Source organism: Danio rerio, chromosome 3, assembly GCF_049306965.1.
Source record: "Danio rerio strain Tuebingen ecotype United States chromosome 3, GRCz12tu, whole genome shotgun sequence".
NCBI lineage: Eukaryota > Metazoa > Chordata > Actinopteri > Cypriniformes > Danionidae > Danio > Danio rerio.
In genome coordinates, this window is record NC_133178.1 from 62,807,464 (window position 1) to 62,834,266 (window position 26,803).

Below are 26,803 nucleotides of genomic sequence, written 5' to 3' on the forward strand. Positions count from 1 at the left end.
CAAAACACAACAAAAGTTTAATATTTCACTTGTTTTGCTTTTATCTGACTTTTATTTTGAAATGCGCGTGCGACAACACCATTGGTATATGCCGAAGCTTGCTAATGGGACTTTTAATTTGCCAGTAACCTGGGACAAGCGATTTCGGCGAACTGTATGCAATGCAAAAACCGGTGCGTTTAAGGTCTGTTTCCTTTAAAAATCTCCACTAGCTGAGTGATATCTGATTTAAAGTGGGTCTCAGATTGTACAAGAAGCACTGCATTAAATAACATTTCCCCCACCATGTCTTTATAATATGAGCATTTATCTTACAACAGTATATTCAATGGAGCGTCTGCGTTAGCCTGCCGATTCTGACGGACGCGTGCAAGTAAACAGCTTTTTGTCTCATTTTACGCTTGAGCAACTAAATGAATGCCAAAGTTTTTTAACTGAATGTATTTTAATGACATTACAACATCGATGCTATAAAAGGAACTGTAAAAAATTGAAAAAAAAGTTCACAATAACAGCTCAGCGGAAGTTTATCAGTATGGGAAAAACACTAGCTCGGCATATACCCTATTGACATGTGAAATTCCAGCGCAAGTACGGCCCCGAAAATGTAAAGTGTGGATTTACATATATTGACGACAAAAAAGGCTTAAAACCTCAGTGTGTCATATGTAGTGAGGTGCTTTCACAAGAGAGCATGAAACCTAAATTAAAACGACATTTAGAAACCAGACATCCCAGTTGCAAGGACAAACCTGTGGACTATTTTCTAAGACAACTCCAAAAGCTGAGGGCATCCCAAAAGTGCCTAACATCTTCATGTTCATAACAAGTACAAGTACATCTTACTGTGCTCACCGTGTAGCAAAGGCCAAGAAAGCCCACACAAAAGCAGAACGGCAAATAACTGGTGATTATTATAAAATGGTTATGATTATTTTAATAATTTTACTTCAGTTTGCTGGTTTCTTTTCTGTTCAGTTCAACCAGATCAGTGTTAAAGTTTTATAAACAGTTCAGTTTAGTTAATGGTACCTTAACTTTTCCTTACCCTAACCATTTGCTGTTTACAGTATTTGACATTTTTACTCTGTAATATTTCTATGATTTGATACATTTTGTTAAATGACAGCAGTAAAATAGGGTTTATTTGTAAGTCTTGGTGATTTTCCTATGATTTATCTGTCATTAGTTGTGTATGTTAACAAACAAATACAAATGAATCATAATTCCTAAAATTATATTATAATTCCTAAAAATTTGGTGTGAAAATGTGGGTCCCATGGCCAAACCAGTTGAGAACCCCTGTGTTAGAGTATAATTGTTGCTGATTTGAGACTGTAACCGGAGCGGCCTACAAACTCTCTGTGAGTGTTGAAGCTTCTGGCTTCTGCTGATGAAACTGTAAACTATCTTCAGTAAACTTTCTTTGATTGAATCTCTGACTCCACATCTTCTTCATCTGACTGCTCATTTTTGGGTTAAAACTGTCCTCAACACATGCTTCTCAAAGATATACAATATAATTTTAACTCAATATAATATATATTTTACAGAGCATACAATAACTAAAACAACATGTTGCTTAAACTGGCATCACGGTGGCTCAGTGGGTAGCACAATTACCTCACAGCAAGAAGGTCGCTGGTCCGAGCCTCAGCTGGATCAGTTAGCATGTCTGTGTGGAGTTTGCATGTTCTCCCAGTGTTTGTGTGAGTTTCCTCCGGGTGCTCCGGTTTCCCCCACAGTCCAAACACATGCTGTATAAGTGGATTGGGTAGGCTAAATTGTCCGTAGTGTATGTGTGTGAATGAGTGTGGATGGGTGTTTCCCAGTGTTGGGTTGTGGCTGGAAGGGCATCCGCTGTGTAAAACATATGCTGGATAAGTTACGGGTTCATTCCGCTGTGGCGACCCCATATTAATAAAGGGACTAAGCCAAAAAGAAAATGAATGAATGAATGAATGGATGTTGCTTAAACTAATATGAATAGTTTAAGGCTGGACTGTATAGCTGTATATTAGCTAACAGAGCAACATGTTGTAATTATAGTAGTCAGAAGACACATGAAGAGAAAGCACTGTCTGTGTTTTACTAAACCTAGACAATCGTTTTGTTGTAATTGTGAATATAAATGATTAAAAATAGACCCTTTACAGTTTTCACATCTGTGTCCGTCTAATCAGTATTTTAAGCTCCTTTAATGGATTATGTAATAAAAAAATGTATCCATGTTGGCCGACTCCTGGGGGTTAAATACCTCAGTGTGTTGAGTTGACAGTTCAGTCCAGCACAGATCAGCTTCACTCCTGAATCCTGCAGCTCATTGTTACTCAGGTCCAGCTCTCTCAGGGGGGAGTTTGATGATTGTAGAGCTGAAGACACAGCTTCACAGCACTGATCAGTGAGATTACAGCCTGACAATCTGAAAACACAAGGACTCTGTTTAAAAGACACACTGGAGTGCTGATGCCTTCACTAGATTAAAATACATATTTAAACACAAAAATCATGCTAGTTATGATGATTTACAGCAGTGGTTCCCAACCTTTTTCTATGGGGCCCCCCCACATGAACATATACAAACATTGGAGCCCCCCCACCATATAAATACACACGCACGCACACACACATATGTACTGTGTATATATATATTTGTATGTATGTATGTATGTATGTGTGTATATATATATATATATATATATATATATATATATATATATATATATATATATATATATATATATATATATATATATATATATATATATATATATATATATATATATATACGTGTGTGTGTGTTTGTGTAATATAAATATTTAATAATATGTATAGAAAATATAAATTAATCGGTTTTAACTTGTCTTGGCCTTCAATAAAACCAAAATTTAGGTAGGCTTTGTCAAACTGTCTAATCTTTTTCTTCGCCTCTGAAGAATCACTGCATTTATGTTTCTCTGCCATTTTTGTTTTGATTTTGCCTTTATGACACGTTGACAAGCACGTTGTGTGAGTGAGCAAAATTTAAATAATTATTTAAAGTTATTAATTTTAATTATTTTTACTATTATGTTGGAATTTTAAGCATGTGTTTTGATTTTTTTTGGTACTTAAAAATACATATATAATAGTAAGGCTGTCCGATTTTGGGAAAAATCATAATCACGATTATTTTGGTCATAATTGTAATCACAATTATTGAAAACGATTATCAGTTGAAGTCAAAATTATTAGCACTTCTGAGATTTTTTTTTTATAAATATTTCCCAAATTATGTTTAACAGAGCAAGGAATTTTAACAGTATTTCCTATAATATTTTTTCTTCTATTTGTTTTATTTTAGCTAGAATAAAAGCAGGTTTAAATATTTTGAAACCAATTTAAAGTCAATATTATTAGCCCCCTTAAGCAATATATATTTTTGATTGTCTGCAAAAGAAACTACTGTTATACAATGACTTGCCTAATTACACTAAGCCTTTGAATTGCACTTTAATCTGAATGTTTGTATTTTGAAAAATATCTAGTAAAATATTATGTGCTGTCATCAGAGCAAAGATAAAAGAAATCAGTAATTAGAAATGAGATATCAAAACTATCATGTTTAGAAATAAGTTAAAAAAAAAGAATCTTTCCATGAAACAGAAATTGGGCAGGAAAAGGGTTGCTAATATTCAAGAGGGCTAATCTGACTTCAACTGTATAAATAGTTATTTTCCACCCTGCAAAGGAAAGAGAAATAAATACAATAAAATAAAATTATGAAACAAACTGTGCTTTAAGCATCTTCACTGTAAGAAAAACACTTTAGCTACAGCAGTCCTTCAGTCAAGAGCAGCGAGGGCTTTCTCGTTGTTTGATTAATAATGATAAAAACAGGTGACAGAAGGATTATAGCGCGCTGTCTCTTTAATAGTTTCTCTTTCACGTCTTTTGATCCTCAACTCATTTGTTTATTACACAAATCAGGGTTAATATAAATAATCACTAAACACCGCGTTTTGACACCTATTTGACCATTAAAGCGCTCACGTTACGATGACTTTAGATGTCTGCGCTCCTCTGCTCGTCTCAGTGTGTGAATGAGAGCGAATGCTGACCGGCCGCATATGCTTCTGACTGCGTGTGAGTGCTACGCACACACATAAGCACGCGCTCTTTCGCGCTTTTAAGAGCAACAACACGTGTACAACTGGAAAGTGGCGGTATATGATGCAAGAATTAATTATCTCGATTAATGCTTTTTTATAATCGTTTGAAGCCGAAATCGAAATCGGATTTTTGATTAATTGCAAAGCCCTATATAATAGTGGAGCGTTTTTATGCCTTTTTTTACGTCAACACTTATCCTCTCCCGCGCCCCCCTTGTGAACTCTGGCGCCCCCCTTAGGGGGCCGCGGACCCCAGGTTGGGAACCACTGATTTAGAGGTGTTGTTGACATGTAAATCAATATGAAGCACAAACCTCAGTGTGTTGATTTGACAGTTTGGGCTCTGCAGTCCAGCACAGATCAGCTTCACTCCTGAATCCTGCAGTTTATTGTTACTCAGGTCCAGCTCTCTCAGAGAGGAGTTTAATAATTGTAGAGCTGAAGACACGGCTTCACAGCACTGATCAGTGAAATTACAGTCTGACAGTCTGAAAACACAAGGACTCTGATTAAAAGACATACTGGGGTGCTGATGCCTTTACCAGATAAAATACATATTTTAACACAATAAATCATCCTAGTTATGTTAATTTAGAGGTGTTTTGAAATATAAATAAATATGAAGCACAAACCTCAGTGTGTTGAGTTGACAGTTATGACTCTTCAGTCCAGCACAGATCAGCTTCACTCCTGAATCCTGCAGTTTATTGTTACTCAGGTCCAGCTCTCTCAGGGAGGAGTTTAATAATTGTAGAGCTGAAGACACAACTTCACAGCACTGATCAGTGAGATTACAGCCAGGCAATCTAAACAGGGTGATCAGAAAATATCTTTTACACTGTGTAGCTACTAACAAATGCAATATGTACATTGTTTTATGTTTGTTTTTTTGTGTTAAACTAAATAAATGGCACACATCATTTGACATTTTCTTTTCTTCCTACTAGTTAATTTTGCTGTTGTTTTAAAATGGCCACAGCGAACTGTAAAATTTCGCAAAAATCTAAGATGCTGGTCTCATGTCAATTCCACTTCCAACAGCAACTCTTTCATATTGTTCTACTGTTATTGTTAAATAAATAATATGAAATAATGCTGAGATGAAGCTTGAGTTAAGGGCTATATAAACATTAAATGTTTAGCTCAATAGAAATGTCACTAATAAATAAATTCCACTCCTCCCAAACTTTCTTAGAGCATGAACAGAAGTGTAGGGGAGAGCGACAGCCTTATTTACTTCTCAAGTTCCTCAATCTTTACATTTGTCTAAACATAAAATCTATAAAAGATACAACATCAAATTTGCTCAAATCTCCTTTGGTGCTGCATTATCTGTTCTAATCTTCCTAATATCTGCTTGATCATATTCCCACTCGACTCCCTCAGTAAATGTCTACTTCAGTTAAACCTGTGCTCACTCACATTACTAACACAACAACTTAGTCTCGCAAATCTGCCTTCTGCAACATTAAGAAAAGTAAACCCGTTTTATTAGAGTCTGTCACTCAACATCTAGTTCAAGCTAACCGCTCTCTGCAGGCTGGACTATAGCAAAGTACTCTAGGCAGGCCTCTCAGTCAGTAATATCAACCCTCTGCAATTCATCCAGAACACAGCAGCAGGAATGGTCTTCAGCCAATAAAACAGCATGCCTCATGTACATTTCTTCATCAGCTTGTATTGGTAGCCAATAGTCACGTCAAATTATTCACCATTATACCTAAACTTGCTAGTTCAGCCTAACGTGCCCTTAAAATTTAAGCATGTTTAAAACATTATCTTTATAAAGGTATATAAGGTTATAAAGGTATCATGACACCTCCTGAAATTATTCTACTGTATAGCTCTGCTTGGTGGAGCTCAACATACAGCAAGTAAAACACATTGAACACGTCACCATTTTACTCAAAACACATATTCCTAAAGTTGATGTTGATTTGAAATTTTCACCAGATGATGGTAAAAACCAAGTAATCCATACAAAAAAAAGCAAGACTGAGTTATGAATTATATTATGTGTGATAAAATCAAACGTCACAGAGAAAAGTGTCGAATACATGAAAAAAGGAGGTGTAAAAAGGCATGAAGAGCCCAGACAGCAGCTGAAATCACTCGTCAGTGTAAATTAACATTAGCTACTTCAGTCCTACATGAAGAGCATGAAGAGAAAACACAAAAAAATTCAGAAATATAAAAAAACGCTGCTAAATAACTGCACATCAGAGTTCATAGCTGAAACCTAAATTCTGTGAAAATCTGAAGATTTTTGAAAACTGAAAATAAATAAATAAGATTAGCCCTTTTTTCCCTCAAAATGATGGAAAGTGCCAGTGGAAGCTCACAGTCCTCTAGGGTGAGGTGCTCCATCACCCAGCAGGAGATTAGAAAACAGTCACTGCTCCACCACCTCAAGAGGAGCCAGTTGGGGTGGCTTGGGCATCTGTCTAGGATGCCTTCCAGCCTTGTCCCACCGGGAAGGGGTCATGGGGAAGACCCAGAACCTGCTGATGAGACTGTGTCTCTCTGCTTGCCAGAGAATGCATTGGGATCCCCCATGAGGAGCTGGACGAAGTGTTTGGGTAGAAGCAAGTCTGGGGTTCCCTGCTAACACACTGCTTCTGTGACCCAGCCGCAGATAAACGGTTGAAAATGGGTTGATGAGTCGATTTTTTAAATGGACATTTTTATTATTTACATATGAACTATAAAAGAAAAGCTTTAGAGAGGAAAGTTGTGGCAAATCATGATGTTTTAGCAAAATGAATAAATAAAATTAAATCCCACCTGAGCAAAGCATCAATCTCAACATATAAGAGGCTTCTTGAAGTGGCCATTACCAAAAAAGCCTTTTGTACAGAGTTTTAAATCTATTAGTATTTAAATACTAAAATTAAATCTATTTAGTACGTTCTCCTTGCATAGTTTCATTGTTATTACACATAAGCAGATTTTCAGATTTAAGTTTCGTATTTTTCATTTGTGTGTTTGGATATTTACTATAATCTGGTCTGTTAATTTTATGTCAACAGCTCTTTTAGAGATGTATTTTCCAGGAATAATCATGACATGTTTGATACTTATGTTACCATCTGTAAATACTCTTTGCTGGCATGCTGCTGTTTTTACACCCAGACTAGTCAAACATCTCTCCTTTCATACCTCAGTGTGTTGAGTTGACAGTTTGGGCTCTTCAGTCCAGCACAGACCAGCTTCACTCCTGAATCCTGCAGGTCATTGTTACTCAGGTCCAGCTCTCTCAGGGGGGAGTTTGATGATTGTAGAGCTGAAGACACAACTTCATAGTGCTGATTAGTGAGAATACAGCCTGACAATCTGAAAAAGGTTACATTAGTTAATAAGGCATGTGTGTGCATAAGTGTTCCTAAGTAATACAATCATTGCTATTTACAGTAGTTTATACGTCTAGTTCCTTTTAGTAAAGAATTATTAGATTTTTAGTTGTGCATTTTACTTCTTATGATTTAAATAAGCACTCCAAACTTGATCTTGCTTGAGAAATGTTGAATTCTTCTTTCATCATTTGCAATGTTTCAAAATTTAATTGTTTGCCTTTGTTGATAATTTTTTATATCTGTGATATTATTTTCTGTGGCGGTTCATTCTGCATGGCAACCCCTGATATATAAGGGACTTAGCCAAAGTAAAATTGAATTATTTTCTGTAAAGCTGCTTCTGGCCATGACACGTTCACACCTAAATTTAATGAGACGTTATTAAGGGGTTATATGCTGCATCCTTCATTTATTCTCTTAGCTAAGGCAAGATCTTCTCTTAAGGTTCATACTTAGAGGGAAAATGTGCCTAATGCATTTTAAAGCTTGAAGCATTAGAATCAGTACTCTTTATCAGCCGATCTTTACAAGGAATCAGTACTCAATATCGGCTGCACAAATCCAGATCAGAGCATCCCTGGCTTTGACCCAACTTTGCTGTCAGAGCGGCAATACTCCCTCTGGCTGTACAAGACAGTATAAAAAAGTATAAAAGTATACTTTATTTTGTAAGAACACTAAAATCAATGTACTAGTAGTGTACTTGTGTACTGATAACGCTTAAGACAAACTGGCCCACTTTTTAAAAGTAGTTTTCTATTTTTAGTTTAAAAGAGCTTCTATTGCCCTGACGGTCCAGTCAGCAGTAAAAACTGTGAGAGGGACTTCTCAACAATGAACAGCATGATAAATACATTTTACAACAGCATTTGCAGCATTAAGCATATTTAAACTGTAAATGTATTTGCAGGTCAAGACAAACATTCGCAATAGGCTGCAAGGAGACCATCTTGCAGCCTTCATGCAGATCTTAATACATGGGCCAGTGGCAAGCTGCACACTTTGTGGACAAAAAAGTAATAAAAATAATTGTTCATTTGTACTGTAGCTTGAACAGTTCAAATGTTTGTTGTTTTTTACTGCTGTCGTTGAAAGAAACAGATTAGCACCATGACTCCTTTTGTTTATGTCAGTGTCAGTCTAAACAGCCATGCAGCGCCGCAGCCCCATCAAACTGAAAATTGAACATTCTGAAACCTTATCTCAAAGAACAATCTAAAGTTAGCTTTCAGTAGCAGACATTATTACTCTCATTCCCAAAGACCATCAGCTAAAAATGGGCTTTGCTGTTCTACTGAAGAAAAAGGTCCCTGCCCCAACACAAGCTTTGCTCATCTTTTCAATCAAAGACAAGTACGCTTGATTCATGGTAATCAGCTCATTAGTAGAGAGCAAAGAATCTTAAAAAAAGAGACATGAAGTGTAGGAGAAGCTCCATAAACTTGGTTTAGAAAAAAAACTTGTGTGATGTTTTCATATCATAATATTATTAAATTATAACACTCACAGAGCTTTCCTGCAGTTCCTCAGAGCTGGTAACAGTCTCCTTCTGCCCTCTGATGATGAGCTGATATTGTATTCTTTAAGATTAAATGTATCCATCACCTCCTCTGACATCAGGATCATGTTTGCCAGAGTTGAGCACTGAGCAAGAGTCAGACTTTTTCTTTTTGTTTTAGAGTTTAAAAATCTCTGCATTTGTTCAACAAGAGAATTATCCTTCATCTCAATCAAGCAGTGTGAGAGATTCATCCATCTTTCAGGACTGATGTTGTCTTTTTGTCCTCGTCTGAGGTTTTGGATTATTTTCTTGATGATCTCTGGTTTGTTCTCTGTGTGTTTCAGCAGATCCTGTAAGAGTCTCTGATTGGACTCCAGTGGGACGCCATGAAGAAATCGCAGGAACAGATCCAGGTGTCCAGTTTTACTCTCCAGGGCTTTATTCATCACTCCTTTCAGAAACACATCCAGAGGAACTTTCTTACTCTGAGTTCTGTGTTTCCCTGTCAGGAACATCTTCATCACCTCAGTGTTGTTGTGTAAATAGCAGTAAAACACATACAGTGCTGCAAAACACTCCTGAAAGCTCAGATGAACAAAGCTGTAAACCTTCCTCTGATAAATCACAGATTCCTCCCTGAAGATCTCAGTGCAGATCCCAGAATACACTGAGGCGTCAGCGACGTCTATCCCGCTCTCAATCAGGTCCTCCTCGTAGAACATCACATTGCCCTTCATCAGCTGATTGAAAGCCAGTTCAGCAAGTTTCACAATCACGTCTCTGTTGGACTGCAGGAGTTTCTCTGGATCTCTCTCTTCATACTTCTGCTTCCTCATGTGTGTCTGAATGAGGAGGAAGTGGATGTACATCTCAGTCAGAGTTTGAGGGATTTCTGCACTCAGATCTTGTTTCAGGATGGTTTGAAGAACAGTGGCTGAGATCCAGCAGAAGACGGGTATGTGGCACATGATGTGGAGGCTTCTTGCTCTTCTGATGTGGGAGATGATTCTGCTGGCTTGATCTTCATCTCTGATTCTCTTCCTGAAATATTCCTCCTTCTGAGGGTCATTGAAGCCCTGAATCTCCGTCACGAGGCTGATGTGTTTTGAGGGGATCTGATTGGCTGCTGCTGGTCTGCTGGTGATCCAGATGAGAGCGGAGGGAAGCAGATCTCCTTTCATGAGGTTTGACATCAACACACTCACTGATGAAGCTTCAGTCACATCAGAAACTTTCTGACAGTCTGAAAACATCAGTGTGATTCTGCTTTCATCCAGACCATCAAAGATGAACACGACTTTACACTCCTCATAAATCTGTGAGTCCAGATGCTGAAGTTCAGGATGAAAGTCCAGCAGAAGTGTGTGAAGACTGTACTGATGATCTTTAATCAAGTTCAGCTCTCGAAATGGAAGCACAAAGATCAAATCTACATCCTGATTGGCTTTTCCCTCGGCCCAGTCCAGAATGAACTTCTGCACAGAGACGGTTTTTCCAATTCCAGCGATGCCTTTAGTGAGAACAGTCTTGATCTGCTCTTTCTCCTCTCTGCTCTTCTCCTCATCTCCTGCTTCAGCTGAAGGGTTAAAGATGTCATTGCAGTTGATTGGAGTGTCTTGGAGAGTCTTGTATCTCTTCTCCATCTGCAGCACCTCATGTTCTTCATTCACTCCTTCACTCTCTCCCTCTATGATGTACAGCTGTGTGTAAATGCTGTTCAGGAGGGTTTGATTCTGCTGGAGTTTCACTCCCTCAAATAAGCTCTCGTACTTGATCTTCATGATGGTTTTGTGCTGCTCTTTCACTCTCTGAAGATCATCATGGAGACTGAAGTGACTCTGACTGGAGGATGTGCAGTTCTGAAGGGACACAATTCTCATCTGCTCAGCTCTCTCACTACTGAACACACACACACAGAAACAAGCACATACACAAATTAAAACCTATTTTAACATCTCTAAATCATCTGATTTTAAAACATGCTACCTTTATACACTAACATGCACCTATATTCTGCTTACATTTAAACAAAAAGCATACATACAAATTTGTGACTAATCTAAAGTTTGCTATTGCTAACATGCAAAGCATGACATCATTTTCTAAATAGCAGAAGATGTTATTATAAAGTTCAAAAATGTGTATTATATGACCCTCTTAGAGGAACAATGCTTTTTAATTTTCACAAAATGTTGTTTTAATCTGCACTCAACATGCATCACCTCATCACACACATTTCATCATTGTGAGTAATCTTACAGCTTTAATGATGATGTCATGCAGCCTTTTACTGCTGTTTTCAATTCTTAATGACAGTGCTTCAGTAAATCTACTGTATAGATACTATAAATCTACTATATAGAGTGTCTATATTCAATTATCAATTTTGTCAAACTCACACAGGGTGAAAGCTCTCTGCTTCATTACTGAACACTGGTGGATTATTCATAGATCTGTTGCTCTTCATGGACACACAGCTGGACAATGGAGACGCTGCTCTCTCTCTGCTTCTGCTGAAAATAATGAGAAAAAAAACTCAAATATTTCATGCTGGTTTCCTAAAGATGATCTGTCTGCTCCTTTATTTTAACACTGACTAACACATTATTTACAGTAGTACCTACTTTTTAGCAGTAATAGCATACAGCTGAAGAGAGAAAGAGGATTTATGAATAAGTTTCTTTAAAAGGACACATTTCTTTATGATGTAATGAAAGAAGCACAAATTAAAGAGCTAAAAGCTCTGAAGAGACAACTGGTCTTTCCTTTCTACAGTACAATATAGTAAATGAAAAAAGCTTGTGAACTGAGCAGCCAAGTGTGTTTTATGTTCAGCTTAAGAATAAACTCACACTGCTCTGACACAACTTGAGGCACTAAATAACTTTCGTTTAACTTTCATTAACGTTTCATTTTCACTAAACTATCTTTAATCATCATTAAAGCTTAGTGTGTTTAGGTGAATGAAGCTGTTCGTTATAAACCCCCTTGACAATAATTGCTTTAGGGCAGGGGTGTCTAAACGCAGCGCTGGAGGGCCGGTGTCCTGCTGAGTTTAGCTCCAGTTTGCTTCAATACACCTGCCAGGAAGTCTCTAGTATATCTAGTTAGAGCTTGATTAGCTGCTTCAGTTGTGTTTGATTAGGGTTGGAGCTAAATATGTGTTCTTCAGTGATCTTGTGTCCTCGTGTTCTAATGTAACATCGTCATCATCAACTGCCAAAGCTCAGTTCCAATACTCAAGACTGACTCCAAAACTCAATAGAGGCATAAACACATTAAGGGTGGAATTTGCTGGAATTTGTATTAAAATCTGTCTTATTTCTATTGTGCGAAGTATATTTGTATGGTTTATGAGCATGTTATATATAGTAAAAAGGGAAAAAAAAACAATGAATTGCTGAATGAATGCTGAAATGTTTAAATAATTTGCAGTTATTTTTATTTATTTTTTTTTATTATTTTTTAGAGGTTTTCACCTTTTGGGAAAGGACAATGGAGATTTTACAGACAGGAAAGCGTAGGGAGCAGAGATAGGGGAAGGATCGGCATCGGCAAAGGACCTCAAGCCAGGAATCGAACTCAGGTCCCCGTGAGCACCTTGGTGCTATGTGTCGACGCACTAACCACTAGGCTATTGGCACCGACTTAATTTGCAGTTATAAATGCCATGAAGGTCATGTGACCATCAGGAAGAACGCAGCATCTCATTTCTCACAGGATGTGTTCTCTGTTCTCAGTCTCCTGAGTTTGTTCTTCTGAGATGACGTGGCAAGACCAGTCTCCACAAGAATGCAAGTCCGTTCTCTGCGTTCTTGCAATTAAGAAACAGCCAAACTCTCCCTGACATCCCTGCTCTTGAGGGTTTTTAAATATTTTATAGCAAATATATATTTTTATAATTTATTTTATAAGTTATAAGCATTTTTTTTAGCTTTTCCAACAGCAGCTTTAAACAGTGACTGGAAACAGCACTGACCTCTGACCTGTAAATCACATCACTTATCCACAGTTATGATAGACAATAGGTAATTTACAAATTTCCACATCTCAGAGAAAGTCACTTCGCAATGCTTCACCACAATATTTCCCCACTTACAGCACACAGTGAATGATACTCACCCAGACTCAGATCTCACAGCAGATCCATCACTGAATGCAGGAGGCAGAAACATGGAGTTGTTGCTCTTCATGGACACACAGCTGAACACTGGAGATGCTGCTCTCTGAGGGTCAACAGGAGCCAGCTTCAGTCTCTTTCTGTTTTGTGCAGAAATTGGCATGCTCGTATTAACGTTACATAAATGCAATCCCAACGCAAACATGTAATACTGCGCTCACCACATTTCCCCATTTGTAATTGAAATAACGTCATATAGGTAGTTGGTAGATTTGTGTAAAAGACCTGCCACCACAGCTGGAAAAAATCCTAGAGGAAACACTGTAAGTAGTTTGTGATAAGTACTTACTGGAGACACGAATCATTTCAAATGATTCAGTTCATTTTGGTGAACTCGTTCAACCGGTTCACTTAGATGATCCGGGTTAAAAGATTTATTCGCGTTCCCGATACAGAAATAAAACTGAATTATTGGGCACAAATGTGTTAAAGCAATATTTTAAAGTGTCTGTATTTAATGCTGTCACTGTGCTGCTGTCATGTCCACTCGTTGTTTATGTCGTGGGAGCAACAGTGTGGATGACTGGAGAAAAAACGGCTCTATTTGGCCCATGGCAGCAGGATTACAGACTCTGAGGTGCCATATGGGTCAAACACCTGCAGCGCGAAGTAAATAGATTTACAGTAAAGAGTAAAGGTTTACAGTAAGATTATGTATTAAATACATTTACAAAAACAAAGGTTTTAGCTATAATTTTAGTTAGTTTCAGTTAGTTTTGTATGAGCACAATACAGTTTCAGCTAGTTCTAGTTTTTTTTTTTTTTTTTTTACTCTCGTTTTTATTTTTATTTCAGTTAACGACAATTATTTTTAATTTTTGTTTTCATTTTTATGTTCGTTTTCGTTAACTATAATAACTTTGGTAACAACATACAAGTGCTCATAGTAAAAGACTACTGCAGCTGATGAAAGACAAACAGTTAAAGAACAATCAAAGGTCAAGGGCTAAATAAACACTGATCAAACACCGATCACTGAGTTCAAATTAATAAAAAAAGTTTCCAACTTCATGACACTCACACAGACTCAGATCTCCCAGCAGATCCACCACTGAATGCAGGAGGCAGAAACATGGAGTTGTTGCTCTTTATTGACACACAGCTGAACTCTGGAGATGCTGATCTCTGAGGGTCAACAGGAGCCAGCTTCAGTCTCTTTCTGTAACAACACACAAGTGCTCAAGGTAAAATACTTCTACTGCAGCTGAAGAGAAAGATAAACTGTTTTAGGATAATCAAAGTACAAGTGTTAAAGAAACAGTGATCACCATAATGATGAGTTCAAATGAATAAAAAAAGTATCCAACTTCATGATACTCACCCAGACTCAGATTTCACAGCAGACCCATCACTGAATGCAGGAGGCAGAAACATGGAGTTGTTGCTCTTCATGGACACACAGCTGAACACTGGAGATGCTGCTCTCTGAGGGTCAACAGGAGCCTCTTCCCCCTCAAACACACGCATTTCACACGCAGAGCTCATCTTCTTTTCCCCTGTTATTTCAGACCTGTGTATAAAAATATTTTATCCAAGGCAACATATATATGAAAACATCATTAAAAGCCAAATAATCAACAGCAGTGCAAGTAAAACACAGTTTCAGACTTCGTTTGGACAAATAAAAGCTATTTTTCTTAATAACAGGAAGGATTAAGAAAAAATGACAAAACAAAGATATTTTTATAGGGAGAGATGAATTTACACCAAAATCCATATAAAACGTTGAATTTTACTCTTAAAAACATTGTTTGAATATAGCAAATGGTCTGTTTTGCCAATTGTATCTGGAACAAATTGCATCAGGGGACAAGTTCGGCCTGGGGGCCGCCAATTGATTAGCCCTACTCTAAATTCAATAACAGAAGAACAAGTTAATAACAAACTCATGTGCATACACACGTTTTGTGAATTAAGTGAGAAAAGTTTTTGTGTGAAGTACACTAAAAATGTACGCAATTAGTAGTGAATGAGACACAGCGCTTTGTTAATTTAGTCATGTTTTGTGGCAAGAAGCTGTGTAAAAAGCAGGATAAAGTACATTTAGGTGGATGTTTTTATAGAATAAAGTCCTTCAGTCCTTCAGCTCTGCTTTGTGCCAACATTAAAAGGGATGACAACTCCAGTACTCCACACCAAACAGAGGCTTTCATTTGATAGCTTTATAAATGATTTTTTAAAAATGTATGTAAAATAATGCAATACTATATGTAAAAAAAACAAAATTATTATATGCTTTAATGTCCATTAAATAAAAGTCAACATACTGTATGCACTTGTCGTTGTCATTATCACGGCCACAGCAAGTGCATCTATGTAAAGCTTCAACAAACCTACGTTTGACAACACGATCTCAACTAAAAATTTCTATTCTTTGTCTTCAACTATAGGCTGCACTGTTTAAAGCATTCTATGGGACAACACTGATAGGATCAAAAGCTGCACAGAAGATCGCAAAAAAGATCGCAATCTCGATTCAACCCCCTAGATGATCCTAAACCAGCATTTCTAACATTCTGCCAATCATATTTTCAAGTTCAGGAGAGAAGAAAAGGCGGCTGCACGAGTCTTTTTATTGTTTCACACACGTTGTTCAGTGACAAGGACACGTCCTAATGACGTTGAATGAGTCACATACTGTATTTATAAGGTATAATTCACCAAAAATGTAATTTTTGCCTTCATATAATGATGTTTTCGCAGCCGGGAAATCACACGTGACTTGAGCTGCTGACCGTGAGCTGTTATCACAGAGAGGGCGGGGGGGCACTACTTTATGATAGACGCGCACGCGTCTACTTTAGTGAACAGAACCTGCATATTTAGCAAGTATCAGGTAATACAGTTGTAAATAATATTCAGTTTGTGGCACAGAGTGATGGTTTGGGAGCCGCGCGCGAAGTATTAACAAGCACTTAGCAGTCAAAATGAAACCGAAAGCGTGCACATTTAAATAATCATATCGCATTTTAGAGTTATGATTATGACAAGCATTTGATATGTTTTTTTCTTTCATAGCGAACAGAGTTGTGCATGAAAATAAATGTTTACAGTGTCAGTATAACTACTCTAGCCTATATAATGTTAAATAATCTGATAATGACAAATGTCTGATTTTACCAGTGAATAAAATTTTCTAATAATGTTGTCAATGACAGATTGCAAGCATATATTTCAAACATAATAATTCAACATCAGAAATATTATAAGTAGAATTGAATTATTTATAGAAGCCAGTAGACCTACACATACTATTATTATTGATGTTTTGCCACATGTGTGTTTTTACCATACCTTTATTTTACATCTACAGAATCGTGAGAAATTCGCGATCTTTATTTTTAGCAAAAATAAATTGCGATTCTCATTTTAGCCAGAATCGTGCAGCTCTAATAGGATTTATTGTTGTTAAGTTCATGCTATGTTTCCTTCTTAATATCAATTTCTTTTCAAATCTTTAATACCATTATTGTAACTCGTTGCTGGTGAGATAAATAGCCCTTCAGTAAAGTCTATATTGATATACTCATAAACCTGTGCCAGTTTGACACCCCCTCACCTGAACTCACTGCAAGTGAGACCAAAAAAATGACAGCACAGCACTGAGGTAAAATCAGATTCTCAAGATATAATCTTTAAAATAATAACTTGTATTAAAAATGCTGACAGCCTAAATTCAGCCCATACTGGTACTTAAAAAAAAAAAAAAAAAAAAAGATTTCAGTCAGTGTTTTTATGTTGTAATCTAAATGTTTAATTTAGTTGAGAGATATTCCAAGCAGGCCTATTTATTTTAATTTTTTTTAATTATTTTTCTGTAAATTTTTTTCATTGGAAACACTGCAGGTGTGTTTTTTTGAGGATCTGTTGTTAATATGTTCTGTATGCTGTTTGTTAAAATACATTGATATATTCAAAAGCCATATAGTGTGTCAGACACAAAAAAGACACGTCAATTCAAATTTTTTTTTGTTCAATTATAATACAATATTATTCTATTTGGTTAACGGTTACTATTCGGTTAATGAGCGGCGGTTGTCGGTTGGGAAAATTAACCGAGATGAGCATCCCATACCTCTAACATTAAAAGAAATCAAGTTTTAACATTCCCATGACTGAAACTGACTGTTGGAAAATTTGAGAGTGAAAATCAACAAAATCAACCCCCCCAACTAAACTGCTCAGAATGCCCACATTTACAATCATCTACAGATCTAAAGTCACACTCACGTGCAAATTGACCAGGGAATATGTGTATATCTCGGTGACCAGTGGAGAGTCTGAGGTGAAACTGAGGAACAGTGTGGGGAGATGGAGAATCCTGCTGGATGTGAAGGAGTGAAAGGTCTGGATACAGACAGAGACCCTAAGGACTGTGGTGGAGCTGGTGGGTTGACAGACCAAGCTGGAGCCTGCGGGACGAATGACCACTGAGAAGACCACGACTGAGCCACTGGATCATTAAACCGAGCTGGAGAAACAGGCCTGAAGGTCTGCAGTGAAGCTTCATGATCATGAGGCCAGAGCTGAGGTCTTGTCTTATTCATCCATGGTTCACTTTCATAAGCCCAGGGCTGAGGTCTTGCCTCGTTCCTCCATAGTTCACTTTCATGAGGCCAGGGCTGAGGTATCATCTTGTTCCTCTGTAGTTCATTTTCGTGAGCCCAGGGCTGAGGTATCATCTTGTTCCTCTGTAGTTCATTTTCGTGAGCCCAGGGCTGAGGTATCATCTTGTTCCTCTGTTGTTCACTTTCATGAGGCCAGGGCTGAGGTATCATCTTGTTCCTCTGTAGTTCATTTTCATGTGGCCAGGGCTGAGGTCTCGTCTCATTCCTCCACAGTTCACTTTCATGAGGCCAGGGCTGAGGTCCTGTTTGCTTCATCCATAGATCACTTCTGCACAAAATATTACGATAAGAACAACAATGAGAACAAACTTAGAATTCAAACAGAAACTGAAACTACGACTGATTATGAAAAACAACACTGCACGGTTGGATTAAGCCAATTTCCACGTGGTAAACATGACTGATTATTTATGACTGGCCTTCAATAATACTGCCTCCTCATGCTCCTGCTTTACTGGTCTTTCAATAATAATTTCTTCTAAATTATATAATAAGTTATAATAGTTATGCAAGAACATTGTGAGTGGATTGAACATTTTATTTTCTGTAAACTATTTTCCCACCCACAGCACACAGTGAATGATACTCACCCAGACTCAGATCTCACAGTAGATCCATCACTGAATGCAGGAGGCTGATACATGGAGTTGTTGCTCTTCATGGACACACAGCTGAACACTGGAGATGCTGCTCTCTGAGGGTCAACAGGAGACTCCTCAAACCCACTCATTTTACATGCAGAGCTCATCTTCTCTTCCTCTGTTATCTCTGACCTGTGTGTGGAAACAAAGAGCAACATAGATTAGATAGATTTGACACATTGAAACGAATTGGGCTTTACTATAAACACAACATTTAAAGTACAGCAGACTGCCTTTAAGTCCGATCACATACCGGTTGAGAGGTATTCAAAGTTTAAAAACCAAGCTCAGTCCTGGAGGGCCGGTGTCCTGCAGATTTTAGCTCCAACTTGCCTTAACACACCTGCAAGGATGTTTCTAGAAAGCCTAGTAAGAGCTTGATTAGCTAGCCCAGGTGCGTCTGATTGGGGTTGGAACTAAACTTTGCAGGACACCGGCCCTCCAGGACTGAGTTAGGACATGCCTGCTTTAAATGTTATAGCGATACTGTATACCAAAGGCCTGTTTCAGTACTCACAGCTGCAGTCTTGGACAATAGAGGGAACGTGAACACGAATGTATAAGGTTTAATAAATGTCAAAGATCAAGCCACACAAAAAACACACTTAAAATTCACACAAACTCTAATACAGCATGATGCGACATTTGATGCGTAACCAAACCATCCATTGTGTTCAGTAACTTACATTGAATGTTTTCCTCTTTCAAGAGCAAAGTAAACTAGCTGGATATTATAATTTGGTAATGAAACATAAGAGCAATTCCAGCTTTATGGATAGGAAGTTTGCAATAAAAACTCAAAACATAAATTCACATAGAAAGTTTGTTAACATTATATTGAAACATCTGTTTATATTTTCCAAAAGTATTGACCACAGAGTTTTGGGATCAGAAAAATATCAATCTGTAAAAAAAATTATATTTTAATTGAGGACTGTGTGTCCAAAAAGTCTGTGAGTTTGCAGTGTGCAATATACTTTATAAAAAATTCTGTGAATTAAATTGCACAACCCTAAAGAAATAAAACTAATCAAACGGATAAGAGTTGGCCTTTATAGAACAAAAGTCATTGATTTTATTTTATTTGACATTTCTGCATTTATGAAGGAAAAGCTTCATTATGGATGTGACATTTTTCTGTTATGAATGTGACGGATGTGAAATTGCCATTTGTGTGACTTTGGTAAATCAAATATAATAGTTTGAAAACATTGACAGAGACGTTTGTGAGCATTTTTAAAGTAACTTACTGTAAAATAACTGCTTACACAAGAAATGTAGAGACAGTTTCTCTATTTTGGTGAAAAAATTTTTTTTTCATGGCAAGATTGACACTTGCATGGAATTGCTCATAAAGTGTACTATGTTTTTTTTAGTGTTCAAAAGGTGTTGTGCTAGTAACGAGCAAACAAAGAAAACAAAGCACAAAGGCAGAACATTTCATATGTAAGATTTAGTTTTTTACGTTTTTGTATGTTCTGAACCTTTGTTCTCAACAGGGTACGTTATTGATGATAATACAGTCTCTTACTGCATTCACCATCAGGCAAAGAAGCGCCAACGCACACTAAATACTCTGCTTATGCTAGTTTGGTTGAATAAAATCAGCAAACAATGCAAAAGAAATATGACAACGATGCTGCGGTGCCAGAAACTTGTATTACTATCGGCTAGTGAAAGAGCCGCTCATAACGGAGATTCATTCACAAACGAATCGCTCCCTCCGTCAGTATAAGAAGTGAAAGCAGGTGTAATCTGTTAATCAGATTTAACAGGGAGGGTGAATGGTACATTTCCATACACACAAACACAAGCTTTTTGTCAGGAATGCCTGTGCGATTACTTAACCATCAATGTAGAAAAGTGATGTAAAATTATAATTTTCGTAATAAAAAAAATGATTGCATACTGACATCCAAGAAAACTCCCGGTCATAGATATATGTGTATACGTGTATATATCTGGCTTTGGATGGCCACAGTACTCCACCTTGGTCCTGCATTCATTTCAAAGGAGCGCTACCCTGTTCCAAAATGGCGGCTCTATTGACGCATTCCTTCCAATAGACAACAACAGGGTAGGCGACATCTAATGTAGCCTATATATATATATATATATATATATATAATAGCCTACTGTGTATTTCATGTCAATTGACTTTTGTTGCTGAAACTTCTGAAATTGGCCAACTGAAAATCAAATTGTGTAAACAAAGCTCTGTAAAAATGTTACTTTACGACAGGTTTGTTAATGTGTCCTTTAAAAGAACACTGGAAATTCGCCATGTGAGGCTTTGGTTACTGCAAGGCCTCACACTTATTAATGCAGCATTATAATGTTGTTTCAGCATTCTCAACAGTGAAAATCTTTAAAGCAACAACGTACATCAGTTTACGTGTTTAATTACCCAAATACGTCAATATTTTTCAAACATTATATGTTTCAATATATAATATTATATAAACAGTAACCCCAAAAAACAACAAAACATTAAATATAAGTAATGATCCTGTTAAAAAAATACATAATCAATGAACAATAACATAAGCAATCACTTTGTTAAATTTGAGTGTTGCCATTTCCGTTAAGTAACTGTATCGCGACACACACTAACTCTGCTCGATATTAGCAGATTTAGCAGTGTTAAGTATAAGATGAGTTTAATGAGTTCGCTAATGCGTTCGACATCAGATCTACTTACTGGTAATGTTAATAGCCGTACTGATATTACACATTTGAAAGGTTTTAGCAAACTCACCTCAAGTTGTGAAGCCATTTCTGGCGTTGAACATAAGGCAAAAATGGCGTCGTCAGTCTTCCGTTGATAGTTTCTTTCACTTTCACTTGGCAACAATTAAGCTCCGCCCTGAACTGGACTGAGCGTGATGACGTCGAACGTATGACTTCATTTGATTTCTGCTGCATATTACACTAAAGCAGAGTCTGGATCGACACTTCATGACATTGCCGTTTTTTTTTTTTTTTCATGAACACTCAGGGGATAAACCCTTATCCTGTTATTTACGGGGGTTTTTTAAATAACAAAAGTCTTATTTGTTTTATTTCAGCTATAAAAGCAGCTTCTAAACCATGCTTAGCTTAATATTATTAGCCTCATTATGCAATATTTTATTTTTCGATTGGCTACAGAAAAAAAAAAAAAAAAAAAAAAATATATATATATATATATATATATATATATATATATATATATATATATATATATATATATATATATTATGCAATGACTTTTCCTAATGACTTGCTTAATTAACCCATAGCTAAGTCTTTAAATGTCACTTTAAGCTGAATACTAGTATCTAGAAAAATATCCAGTATTATATCCAAAGCAGCTTACATGGCGAATTTCCAGTGTTCTTTTAAAGGACACATTAACAAACCTGTCAAAGTAACATTTTTACAAAGCTTTGATTACACAATTTGACTTTCAGTTGGCCAATTTCAGAAGTTTCAGCAACAGAAGTCAATTGATATGAATTACACAGTAGGCTAAATAGCATTTGCTAGCATTTTAGCACAACACACAGGCCTTCTGAACTCTACACTAAAAAAAAAAAGAAAATCGAAGTACACTTTATGAGCAATTCCATGAAAGTGTCAATCTTGCCATGAAAAAAATTAAATTTTCACCAAAATAGAGAAACCGTCTCCACATTTTTTTGTGTAAGCAAATATTTTACAGTACTTTAAAATGTCACACAAATGGCAATTTCACATCAGTCACATTCATAACAGAAAAGTGTCACATCTATAATAAAGCTTTTCCTTTATAAATGCAGAAATGTCAAATAAAATAAAATCAATGACTTTTGTTCGATAAAGGCCAACTCTTATCCTTTTGATTAGCATCTTTTCTTTTGGCTTGTGCAGTTTAATTCACAGAATTTCTACAAAGTGTGTTGTACTCACTTTTTTGGACACATCCATAACGCATGTTTATTTTCCTCAATTAAAATTATAAAAATGTTTACAGATTGATATTTTTCTGATCCCATAACTCTGTGGTCAGTAATTTTGGAAAATATAAACAGATTTTTCAATATAATGTTACCATTATATTTTTTCTGTGAATTTATGTTTTCAGTATTTACTGCAAACGTCACATCCATAAAGCTGGAATTGCTCTTATGGTTCATTACCAAATTATAATATCCAGCTAGTTTACTTTACTTTCAAAAGACGAAAACATTCGATGTGAGTTTCTTACCTTGATGGATGGTTTGGTTACACTTAAATGTCGTGAGAATAAAGTAAGCTCCCTGAGAATCAAAACATAGCGTTTGATAATTTCTAATTAATAAGAAGTCTAAACACTTACTGGCTATTTTTCTAGATACTAGTATTCAGCCTAAAGTGACATTTAAAAACTTAGCTATGGGTTAATTAGGCAAGCTAGAGTCATTAGAGAAGTCATTGCATAATATTATTATTTTTTGTTCTGTAGCCAATCGAAATATAAAATATTGCATAATGTGGCTAATAATACTGACCTAAAAATGGTTTAGAAACTGCTTTTATAGGCATGTAGAACTGTGAGGATCAGGTATTGGGCAGAGCAGGAGAAAAAGAGGAGTGAGAATCTGTCATCTGTCTGCTTCCCGTAGACTCTGACTAAAAATCAGTGGTATAGGCCTGACAAATAAGGGGATTGTAAAATCTTAATATTTAAAGAGTGATTATTGTTAAAATTAGACTCACACAAACCTACTCTGAATGGACAGAAAAGATTGTTCAACACATGAATCTGTTAAAATCTCAGGAAATATTCAGGGTGTCATGACCCTTCAATCCAGAAAAACACTACTATTTTGTTTAAATGTGCTTTCTGCATTTGTTTTCTTTGTTATTGCACATAAAAACACACTTTAATAGTACATTACTGTAAATACATTTTTTAAAAATAAAATAATTCTTGAAACCCTGAAATATGTTTTGGAGTTTTCCATAGTTAAAAAACACAAATTCTCCACAGTAATATATGGTAATTTAATACATTTTGACCATAACTCTAATCTGTACTTCTACAGTTTGTGCTTCTTATTTTGGCCAATTTATTTCCTGTAAAAAATGTATATATTATATTTAGTAATTTATTTCTCAGGGCTTTTCATCTTTACTGGAGATGAAAGTGAAGAGTAAAGACAGTAAAGCGTTTGGTTATTATTATATATCTTTAAATATCTCCTGTAATTTAACAGGATATCTCTGGAAAATCCTGCCACCAGTCTTTAATATTATTTATTTATTTTACAGTGCAGTTATCCTCTAAAGGATTTGAACCATCAGATTAGTGCTAAACATCACATGGGCAACACATAAGGAGGGAAAGAGGAACAAAGAAAACAGGAACACAAATAACAAAAGCAAAAAGTCCATCAACAAGGAAAGTGTAAGAGCCAGTTATGCATAATTCATTTGTGATAATAATTTGGTTAAGATTAAAAACATGATAAAAATTGATAGTTAAATATATTAAGAATTCATTGTGATTGTGTTATATAAAATGCATAATTTAATAATTGATATAATTTGAAAACTGTTACTTTGGTATTTTGGTACTTTAGTTATTTTGATACTTTGGTATTTTGGCTTTCAACAGTTATGCGTCATGAGGTCATTAGTTTATACATTTAAGGCAGATTGCAGTTATGGATGTTGGAAGCAACACAGTTTTTTGACCGAGCTGATCGAATCTATTGTAACTTTGTATTTTTGTTTGCATTTCTTCAGTAAACCTTTTTTAAAAGAAGATTCGGTCTTTCTCGCGTTCTTGCAAATACTGGTTGTTGAAATAGAAGCTGCAAAATGTGGTACATAAGGATTTGCAAGAGAGGTGTGCCACTACAGAAAGAGACGAACAGAAACATCAATATATATAAACCATTTACTGCATATAAACAATTAAAACATTGACTATATGGGGTATTAATGCTTAAATGCAAACTCAAAGACATTCAGCTGAAACATCACAACATGTTTATATTAAAAAAAACTTCCTGTCGTGTTTGGTTCAACTCTGACCGATTTTCAACTTAAATCCCTCATAAGTATTGTGTTTTACAGCTGATTGCCTCAAGCCCTTATGATATCCTCCACGCTATGCATTTGAACATATAAAAGTGATGATGATCTCTTTCATTGAATTTTGAGTGTTTTAATTAACCTTGTTACCCCTGTGGTGTTCCCGGTCAAAAGTGACCGCCGTAGAAAATGAATGGGTATCCAGACTATATTCATTCATCAGACAGAAAACCTCCCCATACCAAACACACCATTGATTTTTGTCATCTATTGTTCATTTTGTAATATATGTCCAGTGCCTGTTTTTATTTTCAGTGGTTATTTTATGTGTAAATCTGTAAATTCATGTTTAACACTACTTTTAGACATTGTTCACACCTACAGAATGTTGAATAAAAGTTTGGTGGAGAAAAATGATGTTTGTGCAAATGTAAGAGCAGTGAAAACAGAGCGGTCAATTTTGACCGGGAACACCAAAGTAAGGGGCAGGATGTGATCAACATCTGAAGAGAAACACAAGCTGACTTCAGTCAAAGGTGAAATAATACACATTAAATCTGTCAAAATCTTCAGCAGAGGATCATTAAACAAGTCCACAAATAGATTTTCAGGAAACAATTCTGCACCCTGCTGCTGTGACTTCAGCAAACAGTATCGAACATTTACAGCAGAGGGCGCTGTAATGCTGTTTACTTGCTTCTCACATCCGACCAACCATGTTGCTGTATCCGAAATTGCCAAATATACCCTCACTCACTATTCCCTACAGTAGTCCACTAAAAAAAGACCACTTGAAGGAGCGAATGAAAGCGAGTGAGTGAATTCGAGCCCTTTTTTCTTTGTGCTTTGTGTTTGATGAATCCCGCAGACACTTCCTGGTCACAGCCTGTGATAGTTAACACTTAGCAAGCTGTCTATTAGTAAAAAAACAAAGACTTTTGATTTCTGTCATGTATACAAACGTTACTTTAATTAAACTATATTTTATTATTTTAAACTGTACACTGATAGGATTGCCATACACAGATAGATGTCATCTTGTGGTCAGATGCAGAAATTCTTTAGGGGTGCAAACTCTTACAGTGCAAACTAAAAACAGCATTCAATTCAATTTAAATCAAAGCATCTTCATCATACAGGACTGTATACACTGTTGATTGTGCCAAAGCAGCTTAACATAGTTGAAGAAAACAGAATAAAAACATTGCAAAATCAGATCATGGAACATTTAAGCAAATCACCTTCTCTTTCAGTATTTCACACTACATCTGTAAATACACAATGCCATCTTTGAAATACAGCTGCAGAACTAATGTGACTATATGTATTGCATTGCTTCATTTTGCTCTTCCCACCCTTGGGATGCCACACAGTTTGAAAACCATCAGAGAATAATTGTATTTCCAGAGGTGAGTAGTATCTAAATTCTATACTCAAATAAAATTACAAGTACTGTTAAATAATGTTATTTCTTCTATGTAGCCTACACACAAACACACACACATATATATATACTGTATATATACCCTGCTGAAAAATCCAGCTATAAAAATCCAAATGTCGACCAGTCTGGTTTTAGAGGGGTTTTGGCCACTTTCAGGCTGGTTTCCAGCCATTTCCAGCCTGGTCTTAGCTGGTCAGACTGGGAGATGACCAGCTAAAACCAGCTTGACCAGCCTAGCCAAACTGGGAGTCCAGCCAAAACCAGCTATATCCAGCTTAAACCAGGCTGGTCAAGCTAGTTTTAGCTGGATTTGGCTGGTCATTTTCCTGCCTGACCAGCTAAGACCAGGCTGGAAATGGCTGGAAACCAGCCTGGAAGTGGCCAAAACCCCTCTAAAACCAGCCTGGTCAACCAGCTAAAACAGGCCAACCAGCCTAGGCTGGTTTAAGCTGGATTTTTCAGTAGGGATATATATATATATATATATATATATATATATATATATATATATATATATATATATATATATATATATATATATATTAATCTTTAAAAACAATGTGTTTAAATGTTATACTTATAATGGTTAACAGTGTGAATGTAAATATGTCCTGGGCTATTCAGTTCTTCTTTTTAAAGGCAGTTCCTTTAAAGGTTCAAGAAACCCTCAAGTACTTTTTATTGAGATTTTAAGATATATGTGTGTTGAGCATCAGTTAAGTCAATGTTAGCAGCTGTCAGCTATAATTTTGGGAAAAACTGGATAATGTTGAGCTTTTCTCAGCTAATTTCATCTTCCGGGTTAAGAATAATTTTTGGGGCGAGAGGAAAATCAGTAACGTAGCGCAAATCTGCTTGTGGAG

General features: G+C 36.3%; 1 protein-coding gene across 9 annotated transcripts in view; it reads right to left on the minus strand.

The window, feature by feature from the left end:
- LOC110439318 (uncharacterized) overlaps positions 1-21,404 on the minus strand; it is a 30,024-nt gene extending 8,620 nt beyond the window's left edge. Inside the window, exons 1-12 of one of the 9 annotated variants that reach the window (XR_012401271.1) lie at positions 21,213-21,404; positions 18,404-18,586; positions 17,416-18,081; positions 14,507-14,695; positions 14,207-14,344; positions 13,128-13,265; positions 11,405-11,515; positions 9,012-10,904; positions 7,311-7,446; positions 4,784-4,957; positions 4,466-4,639; positions 2,258-2,422 (exon numbers count right to left, since the gene is read on the minus strand). Coding sequence is in view for 6 of the 9 variants with exons in the window: in XM_073945086.1 (XP_073801187.1) it covers positions 2,258-2,422; positions 4,466-4,639; positions 4,784-4,957; positions 7,311-7,484; positions 9,012-10,904; positions 11,405-11,518; positions 13,128-13,265; positions 14,207-14,344; positions 14,507-14,695; positions 17,416-18,081; positions 18,404-18,586; positions 21,213-21,379 (4,175 nt within the window). In the remaining 3 variants the exon portion in view is untranslated. Of the gene's footprint in view, positions 1-2,257; positions 2,423-4,465; positions 4,640-4,783; positions 4,958-7,310; positions 7,485-9,011; positions 10,905-11,404; positions 11,519-13,127; positions 13,266-14,206; positions 14,345-14,506; positions 14,696-17,415; positions 18,082-18,403; positions 18,587-21,212 lie in introns of all 9 variants that reach the window. The other 8 variants (XR_012401272.1, XR_012401270.1, XM_073945090.1 and 5 more) reach the window with 8 other exon arrangements.
- Positions 21,405-26,803: the final 5,399 nt, after the last annotated feature.